Source organism: Mytilus galloprovincialis, chromosome 10 (assembly GCF_965363235.1).
Source record: "Mytilus galloprovincialis chromosome 10, xbMytGall1.hap1.1, whole genome shotgun sequence".
Classification (NCBI taxonomy): Eukaryota; Metazoa; Mollusca; class Bivalvia; order Mytilida; family Mytilidae; genus Mytilus; species Mytilus galloprovincialis.
In genome coordinates, this window is record NC_134847.1 from 42,595,524 (window position 1) to 42,616,243 (window position 20,720).

At 31.7% G+C, this 20,720-nt stretch overlaps 1 protein-coding gene and 1 long non-coding RNA gene across 2 annotated transcripts; both read left to right on the plus strand.

Moving 5' to 3' along the window:
- The first annotated feature begins 632 nt into the window (after positions 1-632).
- LOC143049169 (uncharacterized) lies at positions 633-11,948 on the plus strand. The gene is made up of 4 exons (XR_012970101.1): positions 633-796; positions 9,433-9,524; positions 9,833-9,996; positions 11,832-11,948. It is a non-coding gene; the product is annotated as an uncharacterized LOC143049169 (long non-coding RNA).
- A 2,751-nt stretch (positions 11,949-14,699) lies between these two features.
- LOC143049170 (epithelial sodium channel subunit alpha-like) lies at positions 14,700-20,293 on the plus strand. Its single transcript, XM_076222906.1, has 5 exons — positions 14,700-14,834; positions 16,542-16,605; positions 17,256-17,366; positions 18,514-18,589; positions 20,039-20,293. Exons 1-5 carry the CDS (start codon positions 14,825-14,827, stop codon positions 20,243-20,245), a joined length of 468 nt encoding a protein of 155 aa, XP_076079021.1. The 5' UTR covers positions 14,700-14,824; the 3' UTR covers positions 20,246-20,293.
- The last annotated feature ends 427 nt before the right edge of the window (positions 20,294-20,720 follow it).

The following is a 20,720-nucleotide window of genomic DNA, read 5'->3' on the forward strand; positions in this document are numbered from 1 at the left end:
TTATGTGTGAATAACACTAACACAACGCCGAGTTTAGGTCAATGTGAACACGACCTTACATTATATAACTTTAAACTTTTAGCTAACGATCCTTCTCCTCTAAAAAAAAAAACGATTTACATATGAAGGGTTCGAACTAGTGTGTATTTTCATCGTAATCAGTAGAGTCTAAAATCGCTTAATTGTCAAAAAATTGTCAGTAAACTGGATTTCTGTTTCATTGATAATTCGGTTTTGTAATCTATGAAATATATATACTATGTCTTATAAAACAAATATTAAACGAGACCTGACCTTACCATCTTTAATAAGAAGCTATACGATAAAGAAGTATTGTCTTTTGTAAACATCATGACTTTAATGGAATATTGACAGACGTGCAGAACTAACAGATAATGTTTGCAGTAAAAAAAAAAGTACCCTGAATACTGTTAAGCCAGTTTTGTGTGACCTTAAGTTATCTCTCGACAAAAAAAATATGGTAGTTTCGCGCTATAAATACAAAAGCAAACCATTATTTACACAAAGATTTGAGCAAAGGCCATAATGTAAATTTATGTATATATATATATATATATATACATATACATTTTACTATTATAATGAATTTATGTTTATCAGCAGAGGATTTAGATATCTGGAGCATATTGAGATCAATCGAGAGATTCAGGATGATGTTAATAGATCACTTAGGACTGTTGGATTATGGAGCAGATACGATAATCAAAAACCTGGTTGCGGATTTTTCTGAATTTGTTATCCACTGCAAGTTTGAGGGACGTCAGTGTAATGAAAGGTTTTTATTTTTCTAGCTTATGAATGGCTTATGTATAGTCTATATACCATTTGAGTATTGGGACTAAACGCGTATGGTCATGACCATATTGGTATATATTCATATTGTTCGAACATACGCGTATGGTCGGACCATATGAATATACGCGTATGGTAGCGGTAATTAACAGGTTCACTTTTAATACATAACTCTTCATATAACCCTTCTAGTTGTCACGTCATTTTAAAAAAGACACTACCAAAAGTCGTTTTATTATAGATCTATCAACAATCAAAAATAACAAGATTAACTTATTAAAATAAGCAGTTTCACACGGTAAATTGCATTACTACTCAAAACGATAAGAAACACGTTTAATACCATTGTGACAACATTTGTATGATCATTTTATTACGAGTGAATGGCAAAACTGATAACTTCCAAAATTATCTATTACAAAAAAAGTCAACTGTTTTACTATAAACTGATGTTAAACTCAACATGCAGGATATTTTGATAATTTGCTTACTTTTGAAAATTTATATAATTAGCAATAGCAGTTCAGAATTTTGTTACTTATGCGTGTTTTTGTTTTGAAAAAAAATGAAAGATGTCACCAACAAGGACCTTAGTTTACCCCACCTCTTAAGAAATCAACCAATCCCTGTCCTTTATTAGCACCACGTGAATACCATGTATTTCCTATACCCGGTTATTGTTTTAGAAATACCCTGACAAAGATAATGTATTTTTATACCCGGTTACTGTTTTAGAAGTACCCTGTCAACGATAGAGTTGTCGTTCTTTTCTCAACAGTCAATTTCAAAATGGCAACGAAACGGTTCGCGTCCCTAACAGCAGACGAGATTGAAAACAAAAAAGAAAATGCTGATTAATTCTAAAGAAACAATCGAAAGTAATCAAAAAGCAGAAAGACTACTTAAGGCAGATTTAAAAGCAACAGATAATGACGAAAAGTTTGAGGAATTTGACTCAGGAAAACTAAACGAAGTGTTAGGACACTTTTACATGAACGCTCGTAAACAAGACAGTAAACACTACAAAGCTACATCGTTTGAAATAATCAGACATGCCTTAAACAGACACCTTCGTGGGGTTCCTTACAGCCGCAAGATAGATATAATAAAGGACACAGATTTTTCTGATGCTAATGAGTGTTTTAAGGCCGCTCTTGCCGAATTGAACCGGATAGGGAAAGGCAGTGTTGACCACCATCCAGTTATAAATGAAACAGATCGTAAGAAATTATATGAATCTATTATAATGATCCCTGACGCACCAGAAGCACTACTGAACAAAGTGCAGTTTGATATCAGGCTATATTTTTGTGGAAGATCACAGGAAAATATGCATGGAATGACAAAATCTACATTTGATGTTTTGAATGATCCAAAGACTGGACTTGAATATGTCGCAAAGTGTAAGATGAACTCACAAAAAATCATAGAGGTAATGACACAAAATCAACATCAGGTGTTATGCCCGAGTTCCCTGGATCACCCTATTGTCCTGTCAAATCTTATGAAACATATATCAGCAAACTTCATCCTTTATGACAGAGGCCGAAGGAATCATTCAATGATGACGATACAATTTGGTATTGTAATTCTCGATTAGGAGAAAAAACATTGGCAAAATTCATGACGAAGTTGAGTGAGGGGGCTAAACTTTCACAAATTTACACAAACCATTCCATTCGTGCCACTGGAGCAACAATATTGACAAAAAGTATGTTTAATCCATCTCAAATAATGGCAGTGACCGGACATAAATCGGTTCAGTCTCTCAATGTTTATCAGAGAACTGACACTGAAGAGAAAATTGCAATGGGTCATGCAATGGGAAAAGGTCTAGCCACCCAAAATTCTGCTGTTCTAGCATTGCCGGCACCTGAAAATCCAAGTTTACTTGCTTGGCCGCCCCCTGAAACAGTAAATGAAAGTACAAGTATTGTGCCAATGATTGAAGAATGTGGGGATGGACCTTCAGCTTGTTGTTCAGTCGCCATTTCAGAGTTGCATTGTTTAAATATTTCTGACCTCTTTGCTGACTTTCAATCAAATGCATTACAAACTGAGACAATTGCAAATATCTCAAATGTTCAGAATAAACCAATCTTGCCGGCATTTTCAGGATGTACAATTGGAACAATTAACTTCAATTTTAATCATGTTAATGTTTCAAAATGACATTTATGATCTTTTCTTAACATTCAATGTCATATTAATTTGTCAAAATTTACTGAGACTGTGTTGTTCATGTTGTTGTTATTGTTGAAATAAATTTTTGTTTACACTTATATTTGTAGTATTTAACAAAGACAAAGGCAAAGCCAGTAGTCTCTTACATACGCATCAGTTGGTGTTTGTCGTCTCAAACATGTGCATCACTTGGCATTTGTTGTCACAAACATGTGCATCATTTGTTGTTTGTCGTCTTAAACATGTCTATTGATAATTTCTAGGCATTTGTCGTCTCAAACATGTACATTATTTAATGTCGTCTCAAACATGTGCATCACTTGGTATTTGTTGTCACAAACATGTGCATCATTTGTTGTTTGTTGTCTATTTCTAGGCATTTGTCTTCTCAAACATGTGCATTACTTAGCAAGTTGTCTCAAACTTGTGCATCATTTGGCATTTGGTCTCGTTAGGTTTTTGTCGTTTCAAACATGGAATCGATGGGGTAAATTCGTTACATAGTCATTTACTGACCGGGTACGGAATTTACCCTAGTCAGTAGGTTTGATACCTGACTCGACTTCGCCTCACCAGGTATCAAACCTACTGACCAGATTAAATTCCGTACCCGGTCAGTAAATGACTATGTAACTAATATTATTTATATTATCTGGTTATATGATTTACTTCAGTCATGTTACGATATTGGAGATCTAGAGCTTTTAACAAAAACGTAGACACATCGGAACGACCCCTTACCTTAACCTTAATTCTCTCCGCGCCAGAAGTCGCATAAGGCTTCATCGGAACGACCCATGACCCAAGAAAAGCTATGGTACCGTGTGGAAGTAAATGTTACCTTGAATAAAACTTGTCCCAAATTCAGATTTTTCAATGTAATTTCTCTTTTTAAACTAAAACGTAACACATCTAATAAGGTTACATCTTAAGTAAATAATTAAGGAATAACAGTACTGTAGTTGAAGAGTTGCCACCTTCAATTGTAGATTTGAATACAGTACTGTTATTCCGATTCTAATGCATTTCAAAAAGAAATAATTTGATAAAACTTTAAAAAATGTCTAAATTTGACAAATAAAAAAAATCCGCGAAACTTCATGAGTGATTTTGGCGCAAAGACGTCATACAAATGAAAACTTACAAACTGGAGGTTATTACGTTACCTGTACGCTACAAATTCGGATAAAATAACTTTAAAACGGCGAATTCGAGGTAGGTGTTGTTTTATTTTGGATTATATAGTAAATATCGAACATTTGTTGAATCAAACAGTTCAAAATGGTTGTCCCTCCTTAGTTACGCCTGGTCAACTGTGGATTTGACGGCAACTTTTAGCCAATGAAAAAAAATGTTACATACAAATTGCATTAGAATCATCGATAACTGGTTTAAGAGATAAGAATAAATCACCATTTTACATCAACTATTTGATTTATTTAAAAACACATTGAACAAGTCAATCATTTGTCTTATTCAAAATCACTTGGAATGTCTTTTAGTGACTTATATCTTTTTTTGCTCTGCCATCCTTCTGAAAAAAAATAATTAATCTTGCATTCATATATAAACTTCTTGCACATTCCTGTAAGGGATATTAGCCGATAAAAGTCCATTCTGTAAAATATTTTAGGCTTATATCTTATTTAAAACATTGTTTAACACCTCGAAAAAGGTAAAACAAAAGTAAAAACAAGCAAAGATTTATTTTCATCAAGTATGAAAATTGTTTTGTGAATAAACTTTCTTTACATTAAAATATATCCTACATGTTCGCCACTAAAAACAGTTGCTCAACTTAAAACAAATAGACAAAAAGAAAGTACAGCTCAAGGTAAACAACATGTATTGCTACATCAATAATAAGACACAGGGTATGCGTATCATGATTTTTGCGTGCGCAAGGACTACTCATATTTTCTTCTCATAGTGTCCGTGAATACCTTAACATGTGTTTAGTGTTTCAAAATGGATAAAGTTATTAGTGATTCTGTTGTTTCAAACTTTGAATTACATCAAATGTGTATTCAGAATCTATTCAGATACATTATTTCAATGTCAAAGAGGATATAGTCAAAGCAGCTTATAATGGTAAGTTTTATATGAATTATATTTCAAAATGTAATTTCTCCTATTAGTTTCTTGTTTCATCGCGGGTTTTACTTTTTAACATTTGAATGATAAAAAAAAAGAATAGCATATGAATAAATATGAACAAATGAAGACATAACAAAAGTGCACTCAGTTAAATTCTTTTGTTGGTATTTTCAAAAGACTGTTATTGTTTACACAAACGGTACCACCTGAACCCCCCCCCCCCCTTTTCTGTTTTTGTTTTTATTATACGATACACCTAGTAGTATACTATAGGCATATACTAGCTTATCGAAGTTTACGCATTGTTTTAGCAATGATGATAATAATATAAATTAACTTCCGAGAAACACAGAGATCTCATTAAATGAGTTGTTTTTATGTATTTAAAATACTCCAAAACGAAAGAAAATATGTTGTTTATCAAATCAAACTGTTGGACTGAAATATTGATTGAAATAAACAACTTGTTTCTATTTTGTCACAAAAAAATAATTTATTTAAATATCCAGATATCTTTTCTATATTGTATTCCCTTAATATTGAATGTAATGTATTGTTTATATGCTAAATATTAGAATTGAATATGGAATAACTGTAATTCTGTATGAAAATCTTACTTCAAAATCAAAATTTTCATGAAAGGTTGTAGACATTCTAAAGAACTAGCGCCACTTCCAAATTGTACACCTGCATATTGAACTTGTCTTTTGTGGCTTTTCTTTTAGCTCCTGTTAAAAATAAAAGATATATTGTATTTATGAATAAATAAATATAATTTTAAGCAACAGTTTATACTATCTTGCTTGTACTGAAGTCTTACATAGTCTTTAATTTGAATACAAACAAGAAGATGTGTTATGATTGCCAATGAGACAACTATCCACAAGAGACCAAAATGACACAGACATTAAGAACTATAGATCACCGTACTGCCTTCAACAATGAGCAAAGTCCATACCGCATAGTTAGCTATAAAAGGCCCCGATATGACAATGTAAAACAATTCAAACGAGAAAATAACGGCCTTATTTGTATAAAAATATGAACGACTAACAAATATGTAACACATAAACAAACGACAACCACTGATTTACAGGCTCCTGACTTAGGACAGGCACATACATTAATTATGTGACTGGGTTAAACATGTTAGCGGGATCCCAACCCGCCCCCTAAACTGGGACCGTGGTATAACAGTACAACATAAGAAAGAACTATAAAAATCTGTTGAAGCAGACTTAACTCATCAAATGGACAAAAATACAAGTGGACGTGGCCGGCTACTTGCACATACCGACAACAAAAGACACTAGGATCAGATCTGAGAGTACTTGAAGTTATCTGAGACTGAAAGCTAGCTGAAAGCTGAATGTTCATAAAGCTGTTAATGGAAATTTTACTGACTGTTTTGCTAGTACATACAAATGTATATACATACACTGATTGTACTAGAATTTCGGATATATATTGTCTTACCTCACGTTTGTATGTTTGTTTTTATGTCTGTCCGCCTGTCAATCAACGCTTTTGTAAACGAAAAAAAAAAACCGTAGAAGTATGAGAAGAATGCATAAAACATTTTGTGCATATGTCATGGATAATATTATGATATGCCTAATTATTTAATTTTTGTAAATATTAGCAAATAGAAAAAAAAATATAACTGTTGTTGATTGAGCCATGCATGCTGAGTGTATGTTATCACCTAGATGTCAGAATTCTGAATTGACGACATATCATGAAACCACAGAAGATTTAGTGACTTTCAGAAAGTATAAACACCTTTGAATCATTATCTATCAATTTCGATCATGTAATTTGTCTTAAAATATAACAAATTGAGGTCGAACAGCTACTGAACTTTAAATATATATTAGGCGAATATAGTTAATTTGTAAAACAAAATCCCGAAAATAGAAAACAAATTACTTTTGAAAAAAGGTTTTGATATAAAATTACAAATTTTGAGAAACATCTTTATGAGCACTAATTTTATTGAGATGTGGTCTGGGAATGCAAACATGTAATGTGTGGTGTCAGTTTGTTGGCATAATCAAGTCGACATGAACCTGCTTGTCCTAAAATCGTTATTTTACAAATAGTTTTTGAACAAAATATATTTGATTCATTGATTGTTGGTTGCTTTACGTCCAGTGGCAAAAATTTCATACATATTCATGACAAGAAAAATTTAACAATAAATTCAATAGGTAGGTTTTGTAATAATAGAGGCTATCCGGGGGGACTGTCGGGGAAATTTGGACTGCCCCTGGAAAATTGAGGGTATATTGGATAGGGACAGGGTCGTTGTCAATATTGGGATATAACTTAACGCACGATGCGATATGAAATCCAAAACATGAACTGTTGTGAACATACATTACGCTAAAGTATATAATTTAATAGTACAAGTGTCAATGTAGATTTGAAACCCGTATTTTGTTAAATGCCCATAAAGCCAAGTGACTTATTGGCGTCTTGAATGATAATGTTTACCATTTATGTTCGTTGGGACAAAAACTATAGTAGAAAGAGGAAAAACTGTAATAAGAAAAAAAAATAGCAATACAAGATCAACAAACAAGAGATTTTAAATGTATATTCTAGTCCTAAATGTCAGACAGTGGTCAATGAAGAAGATGTCCAAAGACACAAGCCTCTTATATTTTTTGTTGTTTCAAATCTTCGAGAACAAATATTGAATCTGAAAGTAAAGCAGAATGAATATGTCGTTTTCAAAGTACAAAGGTCATGAGTGTTTATCAAAGTGTAATGATTAATATATATTATGGCAAAGTAGTTTATTGTATCATGTTTCAATGGGTTATTCGAGCTTCAAACCGATGAGTATTTTGTAGACTAGACGCGTCTCTGGCGTCAATATGAAATTTCAATCCTGGATTCTAAGATGAGTTTATTATTTATGTTTACAATGTATTATTTTGAACTACTTGATCAAAATATTGGGAAAACGTTGAGATTTCTCAAATAAAGGCTACAGTAGTATACGCTGTTCAAAACTCATAAATCGATAGAAAAAAACAAATCCGGGTTACAAACTAAAACTGAGGGAAACGCATTAAATATAAGAGAACAACGACACAACATTAAAATGTAACACACACAGAAACGAATTAAGCATTAGACAAATCCGATGAGAATAACAAATATAACATCAAAACTAAATACATGAATTTTGGGATATAAAGGTACCGTGACACGTCTTATAATAATGTGAATTCACACTCAAATATAAGAGGAAACAATGTTAAAATGTAACACACACAGAAACGAACTATAATATAACAATGGACATATTCCTGACTTGGTACAGGACCTTTTTGTAAAAGAAAAAATGGCGGGTTGAACCTTGTTTTGTGGCATGCCAAACCTCCCGCTTCAATGGCAATGTTAGATATAACATTCCAAAGGGTGCATCAAGCAAACGAACTCTTTGTAAACATAGTATTGCTTAATTGTTTGTATTGTTTACATGTTAACATAATCATCAGTCTGAACTTGAATAAATTAGTATACCAAATTAGTATGTAATTAATCCCGGTATAACTACATTGTGAGTCTGCTTCCTTTATTTTAATTCCTAGTGCAAAAAAAAGTTATAAAATTTCGTTCAGAAATAATTCAATTAATACTTACTGTCTTTATACCACAGTATGTTGTTTGTCTTTTGTCTTTTTTTGTCTTTCTTCGTTTTTGTTTTTCTTTGTTTGGAGAAATGCTATAATTGTTTACACTTGTACGTCTGTTTGTGTCTGAGATAATGAATACTATTCTTGACAGTAATTCGTCTTGCAATTGATTAAAACTAGATTGATCAGGATAACCTACTGTAAAATGTTATCGTTTAAGACTTCGCTATTTCAAATAACAATTTGCCAGTACTACAACCCAATGATGTGCGATTTTTGCGAATGCCTTGAAATATTAGCTAATATGTGATTGCTCATAAAAGAGGAACAAACGATACCAGAGGGACAGTCAAACTCATAAATCGAAAACTAACTGACAACGCCATGGCTAAAAATGAAAAAGACAAACAGAAAAAAATTAGTACACATGACACAACATAGAGAACTAAAGGAATAAGCAGTACGAACCCCACCAAAATCTAGGGGTGATCTCAGGTGCTCCGGAAGGGTAAGCAGATCCTACTCCACATGTGGCACCCGTCGTGTTACTTATGTGATAACAAAACCGGTCAATAGTCTAATTCGGTAGGTAACAATCATGAAAGGGAAGAAGATTGTAGGTACGACGTAAGGTTACCTTAAGTTACCTCAAGTTTCATTTCATTGAAATATACTAATTTTACTTCAGTATGTTTGTTCCATTTGTTGACAAGTACTATGGTCAGTGCTACAGATTTCCATCAAAACCAATCATCACAACACGTGCAGGGCCACTCTTTGGTAAATAAAGTTTCTGTTATATTTTGTATCCAAGGCAAATTTGTATTACATTTTCTAATCATGATTAACTAATCAATTCTTGATCGTTTTTTTTTTTAAACTAAATTATGTTAACTTGAATCCGAGAGCTTACAATTGTACGGACAAGCACTATTAAGAAGATCTTAACAATTGCTTTCATCTTAATTTCTATAATTTTTGCAATTGACTAAATTATTGTTATATCAATAATTGAATTTAAATGTCAATACATGTTGGGTCGAGTTATTATCAAGAGCCTCTGATATATTTTCTTTATATATGTACAGCATTACAGTTGCTAATCAACGTAAATCAGAGTGATTATGTCCCATACATAACTTCAGAAGCTGGTATAAGGCTATCCATTCACGAACATGGTTCGGAGCCTGTTTTGGAAAATAAGGGATTTTCTGTGGCTACTGGATTTAGAACAGATGTTTCATTATCTCAGGTAATTTTTTTTTAAGTACAGGAAGCACAAATAAACGATTAAGTGGTGTCATGTACACGTCTTTTTTTTTTGCAGTTAACACCACCTACCTCCATCTAATCTACGAAAGAATTTGGCAAGAAATATTAGGCGAAAGTTGTAGTTTACAAATTTTTTACCCGAGTAAAAGAAAACTGAATGAATTGCATGAGAAGCTATTAGTGCATCGACAGGGTAAACATTTCCGGCTTTGAATGCAAAACTCGTCTTTCACTAGAATGGTAAAGATAGGGATTATGACACACTCGGTTAATTTAAAAACCAGAAGACCGCGTAAACTCTATCGTTCGTGCACAATTGTTATATCGGTCCAAACCTTCGTTATGGTGATATTATAATTGTTAAGCATTTTTTTTCGATATATGTCGTTCTTCCTCATAACCCTACTGCAAATATTTTCACTTTTTTGTACGCACAATAACGTCATTTTAGAAACGAAACGTCACTTTTTTTACCATAGTAATTATATGATGATGTTTGCTCAATCAGGGGGGGGGGGGGGGGGGTAGCTGAGGTGGAGTAATCAGGAATTCACATTGTCTTCGAAGTCTGTCAATAAGTAACTACTTTAACTACTAAATAAACGTTTCTATTTCTTTTATTCTGAAATGCAGCGAATTAAATTCATAGTCAACAAACCACTTAATAAGGATGTTCGATTCCCTGTTTCAAAATAACAAGCTTTTTACAACCCGGAGGTCGTAACAAAATGACAACAGCAGTAACCTTTCCAGACCCAATTTATTTACTCTCTCTTGATATTCACGTGAAAAAATGGCGATAAATTATATTACAACAATTTAATTTTAGTGACGACGATGAGGCTGATGCCGAGACTTCTTTTTATTATTATTCATATTATTTGGTTATCATTTCCGCGTTTTGCAACTATTTTTTTTTTTAATATTCGTATCATTATTGATCTGTGCGAAACAAACTGGTCATAAGAAATATTATGATATGATGAGTAAAATAAACATAATGAACTCCAAGTAAAAATCGAAACGGAGAGTCCCTTTTCAAATGGCAAACTCAATAGCTCAAACACCTCAAACGAATCGAAACAACGGACTTGGTAAAAGCATTTCCTTAGGTAGAAAGTGATGGATTTAACCTGGTGTTATAGCTAGCTTAACCTTTTACTTGTATGACCGTTGCTTAAAATTATATTATGCTGAAAACAATGAAATCAATATAAAAACAAACAACTTTGACAATAAAGAAAACAAAAGGCATATGGACTAAGCACTTAAGCAAAAATACAAATACAGGGATACAAAAAATGATAGTAACACAAAAACACAATAACGGAATGTATAAATACAGAGCCATGCCAAAGGATATTACCAAAAAAGGTCTGAACAGTTAAGGTTAATAATATACAAAGAAAAATAAAAGAATATCATCACATATAATTCAGATGATAAACAACGTCAAGCTCTTGAATAACGAATGGACGTTTATCTCATATGCAAGTGAAGATGGTATATTGCTATATGTGTCTCTCCTGATTGTAATGATAATTCGGTTTGTGTTTCACATTTGTACTTATGATATTATTGCATACTTGCATGCTTCCAACTTTTGTTGAGTAGGGGGAGGTGTAATAGTTAATTTGCCGAAATCTAAGAAAAAACAAGCTATTACAATATTGCCATAAGACAATGGAGACCTTAATCTCGAAGAATGGCAGACAAACGCATACAAAGGATAAGAGTGCAAAAATTCAAAATTAAAAGGATTGTCATTTCAGAACCGTCATGTTATAATTCTAACTTCTAATTATGTTTTAAAAGAAAAGAATAGAAAGAATGCCTGGTATAACACTGTGTGATACAAGTAACAAATTCAGTAGCATTAATGTAAGTTATTTGTGTAATAATATTTTGTTTGCACATTTACATGTTTACTGTCCTGACGGATATATGAATACATTGCTCAAAAAACAAAAGAGCTGAACATTTTTATTACGTAGAATATTTCTATTTTGAACGGACATGTTAAGCTCCGATAGCATCCATAAAGGCGTACATGTGAATTAAAAATAAACCGTGCCATATATCATTTAAAACCGATATTCTCAATTAAAAGTAAAAAGATGTGAAAACAAAATAATTTAATGTTGTCAGCAAGATTAGATGTTTACACTTTGGATATTCATTTGTCTACACGCCATGATAAAAATGACTTTGTAATGGACTGCTGTATTTTAGATAAGATACATGACCTTACGTACTTTTTTTGCAGCAAAAAACTCAACATATAAATAAACATTATTCCAAACAATAATCGAACTGAAAAAGGGCTAATTAGTCACACCGCAATCATGTCATTGCTAGAAAAATCGTTAGTACCCCCTTAAATTTTGTAATTGTCTGTTTTAATATGTATGATATCAATTCAGTTGAAAGTTCATCACAGGTAAGTATAACAAATTATCTATTCATACAAATATCTCTTATAAATATATATATATATATAATCCATGCATGCGATGCGCGTGTTTTGATCTGAGCGTCACTGATGAGTCTTGGGTAGACGAAACGCGCGTCTGATGTATTATAATCCTGGTACCTTTGATAACTATTTACATTATCTTTTATAATCAAGTACGCACCCCCTAAAATGTTATATTGCTAGAACAGAATTGGAAGCAACATATGACAATATACTTACCGTGATATATTCGTTAATTAGATAGTATCTAAAAAGAAACAGAAGATGAAATTTCCTTTCAATAATACGTGTTGTTCTATATCTACGATTTTTCATCATAGTGCCTAACAAGATTTTGTGAGGTAGACGAAATTGACCTTAAAACGATCGTATTCACTTTTTTGCTCCAAAAATAGGTAGATCGGACATATTTTGACTTTATTTAATGACTTCCATAGTTTGGGATTAATTGTAATTAGCATGTTCCTATAAGACTGAAAAATGTTTTTTTTTTTGTAAGATAAATAATAATTTTACCTGGTGTAGCCGTGTGTTAAGTGTATTTCGGCATTTCTCTCCGAAAAATTACTTGTTGATTTGAATAAAACATCTTATTTGTAAACTTTTTCTGTTTTTCTCCGCAATTGACTATTAAAAAATAATCTATCTACTGTGTATTTGGAAATTTTTGTGAAAATAGGAGAATTGGCAATTCTTACCTTTCATACCTATACTTTCATTGACAAAACATAACATGGACTCATCCAGTGTCCAGTTTGAAGGTCATTTAAGTTACTGTCACATTCATGCACGTTCTGATTCTATCAATAGTCGGGTATGAAAAGCATTTAACAGTTTGAAGGTAAACTAATAATAACTTAACCCAATCAAATTGCGTAATATTCAATAACAATGACCGGTCCACATTATAATAAGTAATAGGGGTAAAAAGGGTAGGGAGAAAATGTAAGATAATCAAACTTTATTTTTTTGCAATAACGAATAAAAATTTGTCAACCAAAAGTTTTGCTATAATTTCATAAACATGTCGTTCTGTATTGGTACAATTTTTGGATTTTTCATTTATGTATTTAACGCCATACAAAGTTTGGACTTCAAAAGTTCACATAATTATTGACTTTATACAGAAAACTTTTCCTTTTAAAACATAAAATGTTTCCAAAACAATACGTTACTACAAAGTAAAATCATGTTTCAAAACACTGCAACAATTTTCATTTCGATTGGTACAAAAGTATTGTCATAAAGTACGTTGAAATTAACAGCGGTATAGCAAACATTGAATTCCCTCACAAAATCTTGTTAGGCACTATAAACATATTTTATAAAAGATATATTTACATTAAAAAGATTAAGTTATAAAAATTATTTCGATATGAATAATACTGTTAAAAATACTTGTTTTTTTTTTGCGTTTTCTAGATTCAAATGCCAGATACTAGTTTTACTACATTTAAAGATTTTTTTGAATTTGATAAGAACAGTTAATTTTCAACATGAACGATGAACGTGTCAAGGAAGTTTGTGAGGAAGAAACACTGTAATCATTAGAATATAAACACATAGTGTTTTATATTGTTTGATCTTTAAAATGTGTCATTGAATAGTGTGCTTCAATGTTTTTCATGTATAATATACCCTGAAGATGAAGTAGTGGTATAGACTTATGGTCACTCCTGTAGTAACACTATTAATAATAGGTTGTCAGTTGCAATGCAAACATTTCTATCCCTTTCTTAGATACTTTTATTTACCAGTAGCAATAAAAATGTCTCTCTTTCATCTTATTCACGTCAACTTATATAACTTATATACGATTATCAAATTGTTCTAGTCTTAAAATGAATTGAAAAATTAAAACTGAACATTAAGCATGCTTCAATCAATTAATCGATCACATGCACATGTCCAATTTATCAATTAAAAATTGTAATCTTTTTCTTGATCTTTGAAATGTGAAGTTGGAACTTGTTGTTTGTTATCATACACAATAGTAGACACTTGTCCCTTTTTACGACGGAAATAAGTGTGATATTATGTGATTTCCTTTATTTTCACTAATATGTTGTTGTTGTTTTTTTACAAAGTTGACATATCTGTATACCATTCCAATAAAAAGTACTTAACTTTACGTGATGGTTGACGACAAAATAATAGAAAAATTGAATATACCCAAGAAATCCATTAAAAGTGTTCAAACAAGAATTGTTTAATCTTTGATGATATGAGATACAAATCTTTTATTTAGGCTTGCTTCGAAGACTGTATCGAAAGGAATGTAGACAAAAAATGCCCGTGTATTTGGACCAATTTTAATGGTGTACCCTTCTGTATGAAACATGGTATGATAAAATATATTTTTTTTGTTTATATCATCAATTTAAAAACTCACTCAAATTAGTAAATGTGTTTCGTGCTTCCACCTGGGACTGTTGTCAAGGGAAGATGTTCAGTATCCAGTTCCGTCCTTTGAGAAGTTAGTGTCATGTTTCTTCAAAGGCCAAGTTCTATCTAAACACTGTCAATCTAATTAGCCAGTCAAATTAACGATGTCATGATTTCATTAAATAGAATCACAAACTTCTACATTGTCATGTCATGTTTACAATTCCTCCTGGTTATAACTTTTAACAAACGATTTCATTGGTTAATTCAAATTTTAACCTTAGGTCATTTGGTCACGAACTCAGTGCCTATACAAACTGAGTGTTAATAAATTGTTTGAGGACATTAACAATAATAATAATTGGCATGGTTATTTAAAGACTGTGTTTTATTGAAGTCTGTTATGTTAAGTATCATGCTCGCAAACATTCAAATGCAATAGAATGATAAATCTATTACCTAAGGTTTTTTTTTCAGTAAATGGGACATGATTCAAGGAAAAAGATACATTTCTTCACCCAGTGTCTTGAAAAAGATGGAATTAATCTTTCCCCCTCAAACTTTCGTTTATAGGCAAATTAAAAAACTCAGTTCATATTGAAATAGTATGTTCTTCCATGTAGCCTGTAACCGGAACTTTGAAACAAAATCTTGGGGAAAAGCCATCTTTCATGTTTCAATATAACAGAAGTTACTGACTCAGTTAACTGTCCTTGTCCATCATATTTGTTATTTAAAAACGCGTAAACCTATTGCTATATTCGTTTCTTTTTTGTATGTTTTCACATTTTGCCTTTTCATTACTTTGTTTTGTTTCGTCTTTAGGCTATAGCAGCTTATCTAAAAACACGAGATTTCAGCATGGAAGTGCTGCTAGAGAACTATTTGTGCTCAAGGTTTTACACACCAGAATCTAGTTATATAGTGATTTGGAACAGGCATGATTCGTATGACTGATTTGGTCTGTACATTTCCAATAAAAAATACTTATTTTGTTATAAGAACAAAGGTCGAAGCTGCTTTAGGTAATGTTTAGTCTTTACCGTTATTTTTATGTCATTTTATTCAGGGGGGAGTGGTTAGTGCTCTTAAACATTATATTTGTTTTTCGTATAATTGATAAATGATACAAAACACTTGCTGTTCGAATGGATATTGCAAAGTTTTCTTAATTAGTTTGAAAATGGTATCAGAAAAGTGGTAGTTACGCTATCTAAAGTGTGCAGGTCCATTAACTTATTTGAATTAACAGACATGCAATTTAACTTCCATTGTATTGTGACAAATATATATATATATACTTCTATAAAAAGAAGAAGATGCGGTATGATTGCCAAAGGGACAATTAATTACAAAATCACATGGCTAAGGTCTAATTAATTATGTGTTTTCGAAGTTGGAAAAATTAATGTTGGCTTTGTGATTGGTATGGTTTTTGTGGTTCTCTGTTTTTGTTTTTTTTTTGGGGGGGGGAGGGTGTTTCTTCATGTCGGCAAGGTGTTACATTTCCCTTTCTATACACATTTGTGCTTGATAATTAATTTACATGAGATGTTTGAAAAATGATACAGCTGAGCTTAAAATTGAAAGACTAGAGTAGCTAAAAGAATCATTATGTATATATTAGCTTCTCCTAAAATGAAAAAGACATAGCTTTTTTGTAGACTACGACTGCGAAGTGGATGTTCGTGGTAACGTGACTGGATGTAAATGCAAAAATCCGTGCAGGTAAATAAGAGATTGTCCACCAAATGTTACCACCAATGTCAATCAATCAAAGGATTACACTTTTTTACATTGAAATATGCATGTTTAATTGAAAGGTATTATTTTATTTATCCTTGTTTAATCTGCTTTCTTCAACAACTAATGCATCTTGTTGGATTAATATTTTATAATAATATGTATTTACATTTCTTTTATTCTAAGCAGATTTATATTTTTTTCTCTTTAATCAACATGTGTTGTTTTTATATCTAAGTTGATCATTGGTTAGTAATTGATTATTCATACGTTCTTGTTTTCTTATGATTTTGTGATTGTGACTTCATATAGAAAAGGTCAACTTTATACAACGTTTTAGCAGATTATTGAACAAACGTCAGTTTGTCAACGTATCGCCAAAAATAAGTAGAGAAACAACTTCTTCCATCAAATTTTGTGTTAATTGATATTCTTCCACTCTCAACTATGTAAATTTGAAGATTTTATTATTTCCAGTAGATAGTATATTACTGAATGATTTGGTAGAATCTATATTCATGTGCAGGACAATTGGCTGATAAACACATGACGCCCTTCCCAAATGATTTACGTGTTGCCAATATTCTTACTTATCTTTTGTTGTTTCAATTTATCCATTTTTTTTATAATTGCAGTGAAAAAAAGTACATCAAAACAATTCATATTAGTAGGTGGCCAGCTAAAAACTATGAAGATTTACTTGACAAAATATTAAAAAGAAAAGGACTCTCACTCTCAAATACAAGGTAACATATATTCGTTATATCACGAAAAACGTTCTTTTGATTTTTTTTACTGAAAAGAAACTTGTTATCATAAAGAATCTAGCAAGTCAATACTATTAAGACACGCAAGTTCTTGAATATTGTATCAAATATAACAATTACTGCATATGAACGAAGGAATGAACATAACATAACATTGTTTTGCCATAGGTGGTGTAGGGTTTGCTTACCCTTCCGGAGTATCTAATATCACCCATTGTTTTTTCTGGTTGGGTTGGTATTGTTCAATCGTTAGTTTTTTATGTGGTGTAGTGTATATTCATCATTTTTCCTGTTTTGCCATGTCATTGTCATTTACCTCTCGTTCGCTTGTGAATTTTTCCATCTGTGTCTGTTTTGATACTGTTTTTCGTAAACTCCAGTTTATCTATACTCATTGCATATACTCTTTTTTATTATTTTTAAACAGATACTATGTAATTGAATATTGTTACCTGCATCTGGAATAGGCATATGAACTGCACACACCCTGTTGTAATGTTTTGAAAGGAACTATAATCTTGATTCAATTTTTGAAGTATAAATGCATTTTATTTAAAAGCTTACTATTTTTAAGTACATAATTAAGATTTTTTTTTAATATTTTCGTCATGCATAGAATAAAACTAGGTTAGAAATATGTTTAAACTTTTGTATCACAATATTTTTTCCCTCGATAACAGATGAAGATGCGAACACAGATGATATCAGTGTTAGTGATGTTTGCACTATGCAATGCATAGTAGATGTTAGATAAGAGACACGAGTAGTTTCCAACCCCTTCAGACAATTAACCTGACATGAATTTGACTATTCTTTTATGCCCCTTTTTGGTGGTACAGCTGCTAATGTGGCTACTTATTTTTACATTTATCATTTTTTTAATGAAACTGTGCACATTGCTTATTACATCTTAATTGGAGATCGAACACTTTTTTTAATGCAGTTAGTGAAAAATAATCTGATAAAAAAGATGGAAAAAATGCATCAAATCAAAATATTTATTAAGTATTCTTATAACGTTTTCTTTTCAATATTGATAGGCAAAATTTGTAAGCATATATAGTGGTATCTTATTCGATATTATTTGCAAAATTACATGTGTAAGTTAAAGCTTTTTGTTTTGTAGTGATAGTTTGTTGCAAGTAAACATATACTTTTCGTCGTTATATGAGGAAGTTACAGAAGAAATACTATCTTTCACGGTATGATATTTTTCAGATGTGTTCAACAGTTATATGTTATTGTGTCATTGTTGAAGGGCTCGTTCGTGTGTTTGTACTCAGTAGTTTAGAGACTTTTGACGTAACAGCGTTGTGGTTGACAAAGTAACTTATAAAAACAATCCACCTCCATGCAATCCTTGTTAACTAAGATTGGAGCGGGGTTTGAACTCTCAATCTCAGAGTGGACAGGCTAGTGATAACTGTCGATAAAGTACTTATACAAACGTATAAGATATGATATGGCTGTCAATAAGACAACTATACAACAGAGCAAAATGACGCAGGTTTAAACAATTAGAGTTATCTGTACTGTCTTCAACCATGAGTAAAACCAATACCGTATTGTAAGCTATAAAGGGATCCAACATGACAACAAGTGGAAAAATTTTAATCGGACAACGAAACGGCCTTATGAGAAAACAATTAACGAAAAACCGACAACCACTGAATTACAGGCTCCTGCATAAGGGCATGCACATACATTATTTGGTGGGGCTGAACAAGTTTGTATGTGATCACCCTTCCTTGACAATGGTGACTCAGTACAAATAAGAAACAAACTGTAAATATCAGTTTGAAAGGGATTGACTCATGCGACCGGCAAGAACCACAAAAAAAAACTTCAATATAGACAAAAGATACAGTGTAAAGATCTTATAGTATGAACAGTTACAGAAAACTCGTTCATAGACAATTACGAGTTATTAATAAACCATTTTTTCCAAAACTCGATTACCAACCAGTACTCATTAAATGGATTTTGTGTAAATACGTCATAAAAAGTATGAGAAGACAATGACCAAGTGTAAGCCCAAAATATAAGTACATGACATCGACAGGATGTTTGACAATAAGTATTGATAAATATAAGTCAATAAATATTAATGTATGTTTTAACTATCAAAACAAAATTGATGTCAGTACCGATAAAACCATATTCATAGAGCTATATATGGTATTCATAAAGAATAACGTATTGAAAGGATCAATAAGATTACATGGATCCTTTGGAATTTAAGTGCTTTTTTAACAAAATCACTGTAAAAATTAGGATGTGATAACCCGTTTTAAGAAAACCATCTGGCCACCATGAACCCATTTGAGAAGGGAATTGATAACAATGTATAGCTGGAATTCACATTAATGCATATGGTTATTAAGATATTCGGACAACATTGATCGCGTGATTATTTGTATGCATAATTGAATATTATATTCAAATCTTACTTTTTAAACTTCAGAAAAAGTGAATAATATAAAAACAATCTATTGTTATCATTAGATTGGGAAGACCTTTTTTATACCTAATTTCCTTTTTGACTATTTCTTTTCTTCAATTTTTTTTTTTCAGATTTCAATATTTTGCTTGCATGTGGATTATATGATCCACATATCTTCATAAATTATTCAAATTGTTATCAATTTCAGTTTGAGAACTTTCTGTCGAATATCGGAGGACTTCTTGGTCTATGGATAGGAATGTCCGCCATTAGCATTGGCGAATTGCTAGAACTGTGTTTCTTTATCCTGAGAAGTATGATGAGACGTAACAGAGTTGTAGTAAACCAAACTGGTGTGAGCTTAAATGAAATTGGAGAAACCACTGACCAAAATATCATACAATCTGTTTCATAGTGATATGTCAATCATCGACGACATGGAGAGTGGTCTATAAAAACGACTAATTCGATCTATGTAAAAGTATTTTTATAGTAGTAAGCCTTGAACATGCGTATTTATTGTAATTGTTTTGACTATACATATGGGAGAAAATCTAAGCCTGAAATAAGTTCGAAAAATTTGAGTTTTTCGCATAATTAAATCTCGTTAAAATTCAATTGATGTGCAGTATAAATATGTCGTTACAAGTATATCTTCTTTAAACATAGACAGCTTCCATGTCATTGTATGACTGAGTTTTCCTGGTGTGATGTTGACAAACGTATTTTGACCGTTTTGTATGCCCTGTTGTTATCGTATTGTCATTCACACCATTTCAACAATAAATCACATTGGACTGTTTCATATTAGAAAATTAGAAAACAAATATCCTAGTATCCTTGTTGACGAATCTTTGTTAAATACAATTACTCATTGTATTTAAAAAAAG